This window comes from Xenopus laevis, chromosome 9_10S (genome assembly GCF_017654675.1).
Source record: "Xenopus laevis strain J_2021 chromosome 9_10S, Xenopus_laevis_v10.1, whole genome shotgun sequence".
In the NCBI taxonomy this organism is placed as follows: domain Eukaryota; kingdom Metazoa; phylum Chordata; class Amphibia; order Anura; family Pipidae; genus Xenopus; species Xenopus laevis.
The window spans coordinates 26,143,982-26,157,954 of NC_054388.1; the positions used below are offsets into that span (position 1 = coordinate 26,143,982).

Below are 13,973 nucleotides of genomic sequence, written 5' to 3' on the forward strand. Positions count from 1 at the left end.
GACCCTCTTCACCCCACACCGCAAACTACCTCCCATTCACGCCCACTTTGCCCTCACCATGGTCCTGGTTGAACCCGAAGTAAAGCAAGCCATTCCCGTGGGGGTTTGAGGGCAGCAGGATCATGGCTGCGGCCTCCCGGTACCGGGATTTCCTCTGTCAGCCCCCCCATCCCCCATACCCGGTGCCGGTGACGCTCCTGCAGACTCAGCTCCAGTTTTACACTGTTGGAGGTGGGAGGGGACTGCAAGCATGAGTGTGGTGACGTCCGTCCTGCCATGCCAGAAAGTGGGGGAGGAACTGGGAGACAGAGCCGACAGCAGAGAGATGAAAGGCTAACACTAAGCAGACGGTGGGTCACGGGTTAGTTTTAAGATTAACTAATTAGATGGCCACGCCATTCTGTTCAGGCTGAGGACAGGTACTCATGCTGGGGGCTTTGATTTATTACTTGTAAGTGAAGAACTGCGGCGCAGGTTATCAGACAGCGGGCGGCCCACTGAAACACAGGGCAGAGAGGCCCGATTCTACAGATTATCAGTCCGGGCCTGGTGGTTGCTGTACTGGGGCTCACAGGTTGGACAAGCACCTTTTTTGTTCTGTGAGCTTCAAGTCCATTTAATGCTGAAAATCTCTGCCTGGTGATTAAAGTACCATTTTATTTTGTCTACTTCCTATGAAGCAAGAGCTCTACTATGATGCTTTGATTTTATGATCACATCCTACTGCTATAATCTGTGGTGTTGGATTAAAACAAACTGTGTAGATTTCCTCTCTACCTGTAATGAGCACAATCACTAAAATCTGTGCTTTGCTTAGGAATCTCCAGTTTGAATATAAGTTCTGAAGTTAAATATAATTTTTAAAACATATGGTTTTAGAGTAGCAGCCTATTAATAAGGGTCCCTCCCAACATGGTGCAATGAAAGCCATGGAGAGAAAATGGCTGCAAACACTTTCCCTACCCCAAGTCCCATGGAGTGCACAGGAGATATGGCAGTAAACTGGATCACAGTGGGAGGATCATAAGGTGACTAGTGATGGGCGAAAAATTTGCGACTTTCCCGAAAAATTTGCGAAACTGCGAAAAATTCACGAAACTGTGTCCGTTTTTTTTTATGCTGGCAAAAATGCGGTGGTGTCCACAAAAAAAGGAATTTTCTAGAACACTACCGTTACACTTCCCAGAACAGTCCGCTCGTATCCTCCAAAGGTCAATATCCGATTTTATTTGGTGTGGTAAGAAACCAAGAATCAAGGCGGAGATCATGACTAAGCCGAAATCGATGGGGGGTTTGGGGGTCCCTAACGTACACCGATACTATATAGCTAGCAGATTGGAGGCTATGATACATGTGCATGCCCCAACCAGCGAACCCTGGAAGGAAATTGAAAATCACTTTATCTATCCCCTCCAGCTAGCTCACCTTTTCTGGATACCTAAAGCTTCCAGAAATGCCTCCCTGAATGTTTTACCCACGTCACAACAGGCTTTGGATCTTTGGGATGCAGTGTCTATAAAGTTGGGTCTGAGTTCTTCTAATTCCAGATTTAGGACTATTTTTCACAATACTGATTTCACACCGGGTTGCTCTCCACTTGATTTTACTCCATGGATAGCGGCAAATCTGACTACCCTTACTGCCTTTCTGACGGACCAGACAATGCTCTCGTTTCAACAATGTAGAGAAAAACATGACATACCACACTCACAATTTTTCAGATATCTACAAATCAGACATTACATGGACACGGCCCTTAAGTCCGCCACGAACACTACACTAACGTACTTTGAAACCATTTGTCACAACCGATCATACCCGACTCATCTCATCACCAGTCTCTACAGCTCCATTGCGTCAGACACCACTACATATCGCCAACCCTACATGACGAAATGGGAGGAGGACCTTGGTTTTCCGGTTTCGGACAAAACATGGTCATGCATATGGGACACGGCCAGAAAGACGTCCATTTGTGCAGTCTCTGCCGAGAGAGCATATAAGATTATATTTAGATGGTACTATACCCCGTTACGCATCAGTAAACTCAGCGGCAATCCAGACCATGCTAACTGTTTCAGGGGTTGCGGAGAACAGGGATCATTTTTACACACCTGGTGGACATGCACAGTTGCCCGAGAATTTTGGGGGAAGGTGGCCACTCTGCTTTCAGAGGTCCTCCAGGTCACTATACCAGCCTCCCCACACACCTTTCTTTTAGGCATGAAAATCCCAGAAATACACTCGAAAAGCTCGCACAAACTGGCCACACACATTCTTACAGCAGCAAGATCTTTACTGGCAGCTAATTGGAAGAAGCCGCTAATACCGGGGGTACAGACCCTTGTAACAAAAGTTAATTGGATCAGAGCGATGGAGTCCATTCGAGCCAGGCTTTTGGATAGAAGTTATGAGGAGGAGCTGGAGTGGCATCCGTGGACCCGTTACTTGGACGTGCTTTAGCTGAGGACAAATGTGGCGAGGTGAGCCACTGCACCTAGACGGTGTAGGACACGTTACCTTCGTTTAGATGTACTTCTGTGGTTGAACGCACTGCTATTTCTGACACCTTTCCTCTATTCTTTATTTTCCTTTCCCCCCTTTTTTTTTTTTTCTTTTTCTTTATCTTTCCCTTCTCAACCCCCTATCCCCCCTTTTATAATTGACAATACAGTCACTTTAGCTTTTTTGAGGTATTGGTTCATATGTGGAAACTGCATTTATCGATCTGCTGTCTAGATACCTCCTTTGTTACTACTTCAGCCGATGTCCTTTTGTTGCATTACGTTCTGCAATCTGCACTGTATTGGTAAAAATCAATAAAAATTTCAAATTTAAAAAAAAAAAAAAGGAATTTTCGCGAATTTATTCGCTAGAGGCAAATTGCGGGAATTCGCTGCGAATTCACCGCAAATTCGCACTTGGCAAATAAATTCGCCCATCACTAGTAGAGATGTCGCGAACTGTTCGCCGGCGAACTTGTTCGCGCGAACATCGGGTGTTCGCGCTCGCCGGAAGTTCGCGAACGTCGCGCGACGTTCGCCATTTTGGGTTCGCCATTGTTGGCGCTTTTTTTTGCCCTCTCACCCCAGACCAGCAGGTACATGGCAGCCAATCAGGAAGCTCTCCCCTGGACCACTCCCCTTCCCTATAAAAACCGAAGCCCTGCAGCGTTTTTCACTCTGCCTGTGTGTGCTGAAGAGATAGTGTAGGGAGAGAGCTGCTGCCTGTTAGTGATTTCAGGGACAGTTGAAAGTTTGCTGGCTAGTAATCGTTTTGATACTGCTCTGTTATTGGAGGGACAGAAGTCTGCAGGGGTTTGAGGGACATTTAAGCTTAGGTAGCTTTGCTGGCTAGTAATCTACCTTCTACTGCAGTGCTCTGTATGTAGCTGCAGTGGGCAGCTGTCCTGCTTCTGATCTCATCTGCTGACTGCTGCAATAACAGTAGTCCTTGTAAGGACTGCTTTTATTTATTTTTTTGTTGTTTTACTACTACTACTACTACTACTACTATAAGAGCCCAGTGCTATTAGTCTAGCAGTGTTGGGGAGTGGGACTGGTGTGCTAATCTGCTGCTCCTAGTAGTTCAGCAGCACCAACTTTAATTTTTTTTTTTAATATTCATTTTTTTTTTATTTTACTTTTTTTTATTTTACTACCGCTGTAGTAGTGTATAAGTTGACCTTTTAGGCATTATTTGCCCTGTAGGCATTATTTGCACACTGTTTTCTTCAACCCGCCATCGAGCTGTGTGACCTTGTTCACATTCTGTCTAAATATCCATAATATTACCGTCTCCAGAAAAAACACCGGAGTCACTTTTTTCAAGCAGCCATAATATATTTTACGTAATCCGTATCCACCGCTGTAGTAGTGTATACGTTGGCCTTGTAGGCATTATTTGCACACTGTTTTCTTCAACCCGCCATCGAGCTGTGTGACCTTGTTCCCATTCTGTCTAAATATCCATAATATTACCGTCTCCAGAAAAAACACCGGAGTCACTTTTTTCAAGCAGCATTCATATATTTTACGTAATCCGTATCCACCGCTGTAGTAGTGTATACGTTGGCCTTGTAGGCATTATTTGCACACTGTTTTCTTCAACCCGCCATCGAGCTGTGTGACCTTGTTCCCATTCTGTCTAAATATCCATAATATTACCGTCTCCAGAAAAAACACCGGAGTCACTTTTTTCAAGCAGCATTCATATATTTTACGTAATCCGTATCCACCGCTGTAGTAGTGTATACGTTGGCCTTGTAGGCATTATTTGCACACTGTTTTCTTCAACCCGCCATCGAGCTGTGTGACCTTGTTCCCATTCTTTCTAAATATCCATAATATTACCGTCTCCAGAAAAAACACCGGAGTCACTTTTTTCAAGCAGCATTCATATATTTTACGTAATCCGTATCCACCGCTGTAGTAGTGTATACGTTGGCCTTGTAGGCATTATTTGCACAGTGTTTTCTTCAACCCGCCATCGAGCTGTGTGAGCTTGTTCACATTTTGTCTAAATATTGATAATATTATCGTCTCTAGAAAAACCACTTGAGTTACTTTTTTTCAAGCAGCATTCATATATTTTACGTAATCCGTATCCACCGCTGTAGTAGTGTATACGTTGACCTTGTAGGCATTATTTGCACACTGTTTTCTTCAACCCGCCATCGAGCTGTGTGACCTTGTTCACATTTTGTCTAAATATTGATAATATTATCGTCTCTAGAAAAACCACTTGAGTTACTTTTTTCAAGCAGCATTCATATATTTTACGTAATCCGTATCCACCGCTGTAGTAGTGTATACGTTGACCTTGTAGGCATTATTTGCACACTGTTTTCTTCAACCCGCCATCGAGCTGTGTGACCTTGTTCCCATTCTGTCTAAATATCCATAATATTACCGTCTCCAGAAAAAACACCGGAGTCACTTTTTTCAAGCAGCATTCATATATTTTACGTAATCCGTATCCACCGCTGTAGTAGTGTATACGTTGGCCTTGTAGGCATTATTTGCACACTGTTTTCTTCAACCCGCCATCGAGCTGTGTGACCTTGTTCCCATTCTGTCTAAATATCCATAATATTACCGTCTCCAGAAAAAACACCGGAGTCACTTTTTTCAAGCAGCATTCATATATTTTACGTAATCCGTATCCACCGCTGTAGTAGTGTATACGTTGGCCTTGTAGGCATTATTTGCACAGTGTTTTCTTCAACCCGCCATCGAGCTGTGTGAGCTTGTTCACATTTTGTCTAAATATTGATAATATTATCGTCTCTAGAAAAACCACTTGAGTTACTTTTTTTCAAGCAGCATTCATATATTTTACGTAATCCGTATCCACCGCTGTAGTAGTGTATACGTTGACCTTGTAGGCATTATTTGCACACTGTTTTCTTCAACCCGCCATCGAGCTGTGTGACCTTGTTCACATTTTGTCTAAATATTGATAATATTATCGTCTCTAGAAAAACCACTTGAGTTACTTTTTTTTCAAGCAGCATTCATATATTTTACGTAATCCGTATCCACCGCTGTAGTAGTGTATACGTTGACCTTGTAGGCATTATTTGCACAGTGTTTTCTTCAACCCGCCATCGAGCTGTGTGAGCTTGTTCACATTTTGTCTAAATATTGATAATATTATCGTCTCTAGAAAAACCACTTGAGTTACTTTTTTTCAAGCAGCATTCATATATTTTACGTAATCCGTATCCACCGCTGTAGTAGTGTATACGTTGACTTTGTAGGCATTATTTGCACAGTGTTTTCTTCAACCCGCCATCTAGCTGTGTGTATTATCGTTTCCAGAAAAACCAACTGAGTTTTTGTTGTTGTTGTTGTTTTTTTAAAAATAATGCCAGGCAAAGGCAGGCCGCCACGCAGAGGCCGTGCTAGGGGCCGTGCTGCTATGCAATCCTGTGGCCCTAGCAAATTGCCCAGTTTTAAAAAGCCAATGACCCTGAACTCCCAAAATGCTGAAGAGGTAGTTGACTGGCTTACACAGCACACCCCATCCTCTACCGTTTCTAACTTTACCACAACATCCTCCTCATCCTCCACTGCTATGGCCACCCCACGTAACACTTCCTCCACCACCGGTGCCCCTTCTTCACTGGGGTCAGAGGAGTTATTTTCCAATGAGTTTCTTGAACTGAGTAATGCGCAACCATTATTGCCAGAAGAAGATGAAGGAGATGAGGACCTTACACCAGATTTAATTCTGGCAGAGAACACGATAGAGATGGACATAATGAGTGATGAGGAGGAGGTCCCCGCTGCTGCTTCCTTCTGTGATGTGTCAGAAGAAATTGATGCATCTGAGGAGAATGATGATGAGGAGATTGATGTTTTGTGGGTGCCTAGTAGAAGAGAGCAAGAGGAGGGTAGTTCAGATGGAGAGACGGAGAGTCAGAGAGGCAGTAGGAGAATAAGACTTAGAAGAAGCAGGGAGGACAGCCCGCAGGGATCAGCAGGGCAACAACATGTATCGGCACCTGTGTTCAGCCGGCCAACGCACCCGCCATTGCCGCCAATACCGCCAACTCCGCCAACTTCTACTGTTACCGCCAGATCGCACACTTCCAAAAAGTCAGCAGTGTGGGATTTTTTTAATGTGTGTGCCTCTGACAAAAGCATTGTAATTTGCAATGAGTGCAGTCAGAAACTGAGCCTTGGTAAGCCCAACAGCCACATAGGTACAACTTCTATGCGAAGGCACATGAGCGGCAAGCACAAAGCACTTTGGGAGCAACACCTCAAAGGCAACAGGCAAACTAAAAGCCACACTCCTTCTGGTCCAGCATCTTACTGCTCTACCTCTGCTCTCCTTGACCCGTCTGAACCACCCTCCACTCCGCCTTCCACCTTGACCACCTGTTCCCATTCCCAGTCATCTGCCACCAGCCAAGTTTCTGTGAAGGCCATGTTTGAGCGTAAGAAGCCAATGTCTGACTGTCACCCCCTTGCCCGGCGTCTGACAGCTGGCTTGTCTGCACTCTTAGCCCGCCAGCTTTTACCATACCAGCTGGTGGACTCTGAGGCCTTCCGCAAATTTGTAGCAATTGGGACACCGCAGTGGAAGGTACCCAGCCGCAATTTTTTTTCTAAAAAGGGAATACCACACCTGTACCAACATGTGCAGAGCCAAGTTACCGCATCTCTGTCACTTAGTGTTGGGCCAAAGGTCCATATGACTACTGACGCATGGTCCTCCAAGCATGGTCAGGGCAGGTATGTCACCTACACTGCCCACTGGGTGAACTTGGTAATGGCTGGGAAGCAGGGAATGGGTAGCTCAACAACAACAGTGGAGTTGGTGTCACCGCCACGGATTGCACGCGGTTCTGCCACCACCTCTACTCCTCCATCGCTCTCTACCTCGTCTTCTTCTTCTTCTTACTCTGCTGCTGGGTCCTCCTTCTCCTCCTCCACACCTGTGCACCCCCAGCTCCCCCTAGGCTATTCGACGTGCCAGGTACGCCGTTGTCACGCTGTCTTGGGGATGACGTGCCTGGAAAGCAAAAACCATACCGGATCTGTACTCCTGTCATCTCTGCAGTCACAGGCCGATCGGTGGCTGACCCCACACCAACTGCAGATCGGAAAAGTGGTGTGTGACAATGGAAGCAATCTGTTGGCAGCGTTGAGACTAGGCAATTTAACACATGTGCCCTGCATGGCACATGTGTTAAATTTAATAGTCCAACGTTTTGTCTCCAAGTACCCAGGATTCCAGGACGTTCTCACCCAGTCCAGAAAGGTGTCGGCCCATTTCAGACGTTCCTACACAGCCATGGCACGCCTTGCTGACATTCAGCAGCGCTACAACATGCCAGTCAGGCATTTGATTTCTGACAGCCAGACTCGCTGGAATTCAACGCTCCTTATGTTGGAACGTCTGCTGCAACAACAAAGGGCCGTCAACGAGTACCTTTTTGAACTGGGTGGTAGGACTGGATCTGCACAGCTGGGGATTTTTTTCCCCCGTTACTGGGTGCTTATGCGCGATGCCTGCAGGCTCATGCGACCTTTTGAAGAGGTGACAAATATGGTCAGTCGCACCGAAGGCACCATCAGCGACCTAATACCCTTCGCTTTCTTCCTGGAGCGTGCCGTGCGACGAGTGACAGATGAGGCTGTAGACCAGCGTGACGAGGAGCTGGAAGCGCACGATTTCTGGTCGGAATCACCAGAACGAACCCAGGCACCTGCTGCAACGCAGGGAGAGGTGCCAGAAGTGGAGTCAGAGGAGGAAGGTGGCTTTGTGGAGGAGGAGGAGGAGGACCAACAGGAGCAGGCTTCCCAGGGGGCTAGTGGTGACCTTTTGGGGACCCCTGGTCTTGTACGTGGCTGGGGGGAGGAGACCGTGGATGATGCAGTCCTTGATAATGAGGAAGCGGAGATGGATAGCTCTGCATCCAACCTTGTGAGAATGGGGTCTTTCATGCTGTCATGCCTGTTGAAGGACCCCCGTATCAAGAGGCTTAAGGAGAAGGACCTGTACTGGGTCGCAACGCTACTAGACCCTCGGTACAAGCATAAAGTGTCAGAAATGTTACCAACATACCACAAGTCCGAAAAGATGCGGCATTTACAAACCAGCCTGCAAAACATGTTGTACAATGCTTTTAAGGGTGATGTCACTTCAGGAACTCATCAACATTCCAGGGGCAGAGGTGCCAGTAATCCTGCCACGAGCACACCTGCAAGGACAAAGCCCTTTGGCCAGTCTGTAACGTCAGACATGCAAATGTTTTTCTGTCCAAGGCAGCGCCACAACCCTTCTGGATCCACCCTCAAAGAACGCCTCGACCGGCAGGTAGCGGACTACCTGGCATTAACTGCAGATATCGACACTCTGAGGAGCGATGAACCCCTGGACTACTGGGTGCGCAGGCTTGATCTGTGGCCAGAGCTGTCACAATTTGCCATGAACCTCTTGTCTTGCCCAGCCTCAAGTGTGCTCTCAGAAAGGACCTTCAGTGCAGCAGGAGGGATTGTAACTGAGAAGAGAACTCGCCTAGGTCACAAAAGTGTCGATTACCTGACCTTTATTAAAATGAATGAGGGGTGGATCTCGGAGGGTTACTGCACGCCGGAAGACTTGTTCTGACTTCTATGCAGCTGTCCTTCTCTTCAAGCCTCATGACTCCACACACAGCTGTCCTTTAGCGTCCTCCTCCTCCCTCCGCCACCGTTACAAACTAGGGTGCAAACCCTACTGGTTTAATTTTTTCTGGCCTCTGTGCTTCAGTGGCTGCAACCAAAATGGGCAAACAATGTCTACAAGGTCAACGTATGGCAAAAAATGACTATTTTCAGCATTTATATGGCATATTTTTTCTGGCAACTGTGCTTCAGTGGCTGCATCCAAAAAAATGCATATTTTCTGCATTTATATGGCATAATTTTTCTGGCCTCTGTGCTTCAGTGGCTGCAACCAAAAAAATGCATATTTTCTGCATTTATATGGCATAATTTTTCTGGCCTCTGTGCTTCAGTGGCTGCAACCAAAAAAATTTATATTTTCAGCATTTATATGGCATAATTTTTCTGGCAACTGTGCTTCAGTGGCTGCGACCAAAAAAATGACTATTTTCAGCATTTATATGGCATATTTTTTCTGGCCTCTGTGCTTCAGTGGCTGCGGCCAAAAAAACTGGGCAAACAATGCCTACAAGGTCAACGACGTTGACCTTGTAGGCATTGTTTGCCCAGTTTTTTGGCCGCAGCCACTGAAGCACAGAGGCCAGAAAAAATATGCCATATAAATGCTGAAAATAGTCATTTTTTGCCATACGTTGACTCAACGTATATGGCAAAAAATGACTATTTTCAGCATTTATATGGCATATTTTTTCTGGCAACTGTGCTTCAGTGGCTGCGACCAAAAAAATGCATATTTTCTGCATTTATATGGCATAATTTTTCTGGCCTCTGTGCTTCAGTGGCTGCAACCAAAAAAATTTATATTTTCAGCATTTATATGGCATAATTTTTCTGTCAACTGTGCTTCAGTGGCTGCGACCAAAAAAATGCATGTTTTCTGCATTTATATGGCATAATTTTTCTGGCCTCTGTGCTTCAGTGGCTGCAACCAAAAAAGTTTATATTTTCAGCATTTATATGGCATAATTTTTCTGTCAACTGTGCTTCAGTGGCTGCGACCAAAAAAATGCATATTTTCTGCATTTATATGGCATAATTTTTCTGGCCTCTGTGCTTCAGTGGCTGCAACCAAAAAAATTTATATTTTCAGCATTTATATGGCATAATTTTTCTGGCAACTGTGCTTCAGTGGCTGCGTCCAAAAAAACTGGGCAAACAATGTCTACAAGGTCAACGTATGGCGAAAAATGACTATTTTCAGCATTTATATGGCATATTTTTTCTGGCAACTGTGCTTCAGTGGCTGCGTCCAAAAAAACTGGGCAAACAATGCCTACAAGGTCAACGTATGGCAGTTGTTTAAAGAGAACAGTAGATTACTAGCCAGCAAAGCTACCTAAGCTAAAATGTCCCTCAAATCCCTGCAGACTTCTGTCCCTCCAATACAGAGCAGTATCAAGCAGATTACTAGCCAGCAAACTTACTATCATCTGTCCCTGAAATCACTAACAGCTCTCCCCCTACACTATCTCTTCCAAGCACACACAGGCAGATTTTTCAGATACATTTTTGCCCTTGATCCCCCTCTGGCATGCCACTGTCCAGGTCGTTGCACCCTTTAAACAACTTTAAAATCATTTTTCTGGCCAGAAATGTCTTTTCTAGATGTTAAAGTTCGCCTTCCCATTGAAGTCTATGGGGTTCGCGAACCGTTCGCGAACCGCTCGCGTTTTTGCGCAAGTTCGCGAATATGTTCGCGAACTTTTTTTCCGACGTTCGCTACATCCCTAATCACTAGAGGTAACTACAGAGCTGGACAAAAAAGACCCAAAGGTAAGGATAGCTACCTTACGTTCTGTAATGGGGTGAGACTGTCTGATGCTGAATAGAAGGATGTACAGAAAACTCTGGATGCATTACAGAGCCAAGTCATGCCTGCTCGGAACATCATATATGAGAGATAAATATTTAATAGCCCACACCAAGGCCAGTCAGAGACTATAGACCAATATGTCACTAAGCTGAGACAGATAGCAGCATGTGAATTTGGAGCACTGCATGATGAGCTTATTAGTGACAGAATAGTACTAGGAGCAAAGGATATCAGTGCAAGGAAGAGAATGCTAAGAGTACCAGAATTAGACCTACAGAAAGCTATAGACATGTGCAGAATTCATGAGTTCATAGAAAGGCAAATACAAACAATGCAGGACAGCAAGGCAGAGATGGAGGATGTATACTACACAGCAAAACACCATCCAAAAAAAGGAAGAAGATAAAGAAGCAGGGCTGACCGGCACTCAAACGATCCCATGACTAAGCACCCTGAAGGGTGTGAAACGCATAGGGTGGATGGAGATGAAGCTATAATTTTAATTTTTCTACCAATAAATTTATTTTTTAACTGAATATCTCTGGTCTTGTGGATCCGTTTGAGTGCCGGTCAGCCCTGCTTCTTTATCTTCTGCTGTACCGCTCCCCGAACCTGGGGGTCTGGGGCTGGTGCACCCGGACCACTTTCACTGTTTGGCGAGTAACTTTACAATTAATTCTGGAGCACCTTGTCCTCCTCTAACCATTTGAACCATCCAAAAAGGAACACAGTTTTAAAACAAAAGCACAAGACTACAAAGGGAAAAGCATAAAATGAAAATATTGTGGAAACAGTCAAACCAAAGGTAGAGGGCATTGTCCTGAATATGGGTAAACTTGCAGCAAGTACAAAAAGCAAAATCACTTTGCCAGAGTTTGTATGCAGAAGACTGATAACAAAGTTAATCTCGCTACAGAGACAAAAACAGCTACTCAGATGAATCAGTGCTTTCAGTAATACATCACATTGGATCTGTGAGTACACAAGGCTCACAGTGGCTTGTGCAACTAAAGCTCAGTACATGTAAGCAAGCAGGAAGACAAATACTTTGTCAACTTGATTGTGGTGCCACAAGTAATCTTATGACATTGAAGGATTACTGCAAAATTGCAAAAGAAGAAAACCCAACATTACAGAAAAGCCATGTCAAGCTGAAGTGGTATAATAACACTTATATGATGCCAATGGAAAAGTGTATTTTAAACTGCACATATAATGTCAAAGATTATCACCTTCTTTTTCAGGTTGTCAAAGGTACTCATAAGCCACTTCTTTCAGCAGATACATCCAAAAAATTGGGACTGCTTACAGTGAATATAGAGCATGAAGTGTTAACAACAGTGCACACTAACACTCAAAAAGCCAAAAGATCACCCCTATCATATGAACAGATCACAAGTGACTATAAAGATCTTCAAGAACTCAGATGTCTTCCAGGAAAATATCACTTAGAGGTTGATACATCAGTGCCACCAGTGCAACACCAGCCACAGAAAGTACCAGCACCGCTTAAAGCAGAACTAAAAGGTCACATACTGTCATCTGGTATGGTGCCTATGGATTGGAGAAAAGCTGATGTTATTCCAATATTTAAAAAGGGATTACGATCTCAGCCTGGCAATTATAGGCCAGTAAGCTTGACATCTGTGGTGGGCAAATTATTTGAAGGCTTGTTAAGGGATCACATTCAAAATTTTGTCCTAATGAATGGCATTATGAGCAACAATCAGCATGGCTTTATGAAGGATAGGTCATGTCAGACGAATTTGATTGCATTTTATGATGTGGTAAGTAAGATTCTGGATAGTGGGGGGGCAGTAGATGTGATCTATTTGGATTTTGCCAAAGCGTTTGATACTGTGCCCCACAAACGACTGCTTTCTAAACTAAGGTCTGTTGGGCTTAATGAAGTCGTTTGCACATGGATAGGAAACTGGCTACAGGATCGGGTACAGAGGGTGGTTGTTAATGGGACATTCTCTACTTGGAGTAAGGTTCTTAGTGGGGTCCCCCAGGGCTCAGTATTGGGTCCACTTTTATTTAACTTGTTCATTAATGACTTAGGGGAGGGTGTTGTAAGTAATGTATCAGTGTTTGCAGATGACACAAAATTATCCAGCCCAATTAATTCCATCCAGGATGTGGCATCCTTGCAACAGGATCTTGACAAACTGGCAATCTGGGCAGCTAAGTGGCAAATGAGATTCAATGTTGATAAATGTAAAGTCCTGCACCTGGGATGTAAAAATATCCAAGCCACTTATACCCTTAATGGGACTGCACTAGGCAAATCCATTATGGAAAAGGACCTTGGAGTCCTTGTAGATGATAAACTTGGCTGTAGCAAGCAATGCCAGTCAGCAGCATCAAGGGCAAATAAGGTCTTGAGCTGTATTAAAAGGGGCATAGAGTCACGGGAGGAGGGGGTCATTCTTCAACTGTATAGAGCACTTGTAAGGCCCCATCTAGAATATGCCGTACAGTTTTGGTCTCCAGCACTCAAACAGGACATTATTGTATTAGAGAGGGTACAGAGAAGGGCAACTAAGCTGGTAAAAGGTATTGAAAATCTTAGCTATGAGGAAAGACTGGCCAAATTGGGGATGTTCACGCTGGAGAAGAGGCGCTTAAGGGGTGATATGATGACTATGTATAAATATATAAGGGGATCATATAACAATCTCTCTAATGCTTTATTTACCAGTAGGTCTTTCAAGCTGACACGAGGTCACCCATTCCGATTAGAAGAAAAGAGGTTCCGCCTAAATATTCGGAAGGGGTTTTTTACAGTGAGAGCTGTGAAGATGTGGAATTCTCTCCCTGAATCAGTTGTACAGGCTGATACATTAGATAGCTTTAAGAAGGGGTTGGATGGCTTTTTAGCAAGTGAGGGAATACAGGGTTATGGGAAATAGCTCATAGTCCAAGTTGATCCAGGGACTAGTCCGATTGCCATTTTGGAGTCAGGAAGGAATTTT

General features: G+C 44.6%; 1 protein-coding gene across 8 annotated transcripts in view; it reads right to left on the reverse strand.

Moving 5' to 3' along the window:
- The window catches only part of ca10.L (carbonic anhydrase X L homeolog), a 267,865-nt gene that overhangs the window by 171,081 nt on the left and 82,811 nt on the right, over window positions 1-13,973 (reverse strand). The window contains exon 1 of one of the 8 annotated variants that reach the window (XM_041578894.1): window positions 58-158. The exons of the other annotated variants lie outside the window; for them this stretch is intronic. Within the exon in view, the coding sequence (XP_041434828.1) occupies window positions 58-124 (67 nt within the window). The 5' untranslated portion in view covers window positions 125-158. Of the gene's footprint in view, window positions 1-57; window positions 159-13,973 lie in introns of those variants that run through there. 8 annotated transcript variants of the gene reach the window in all.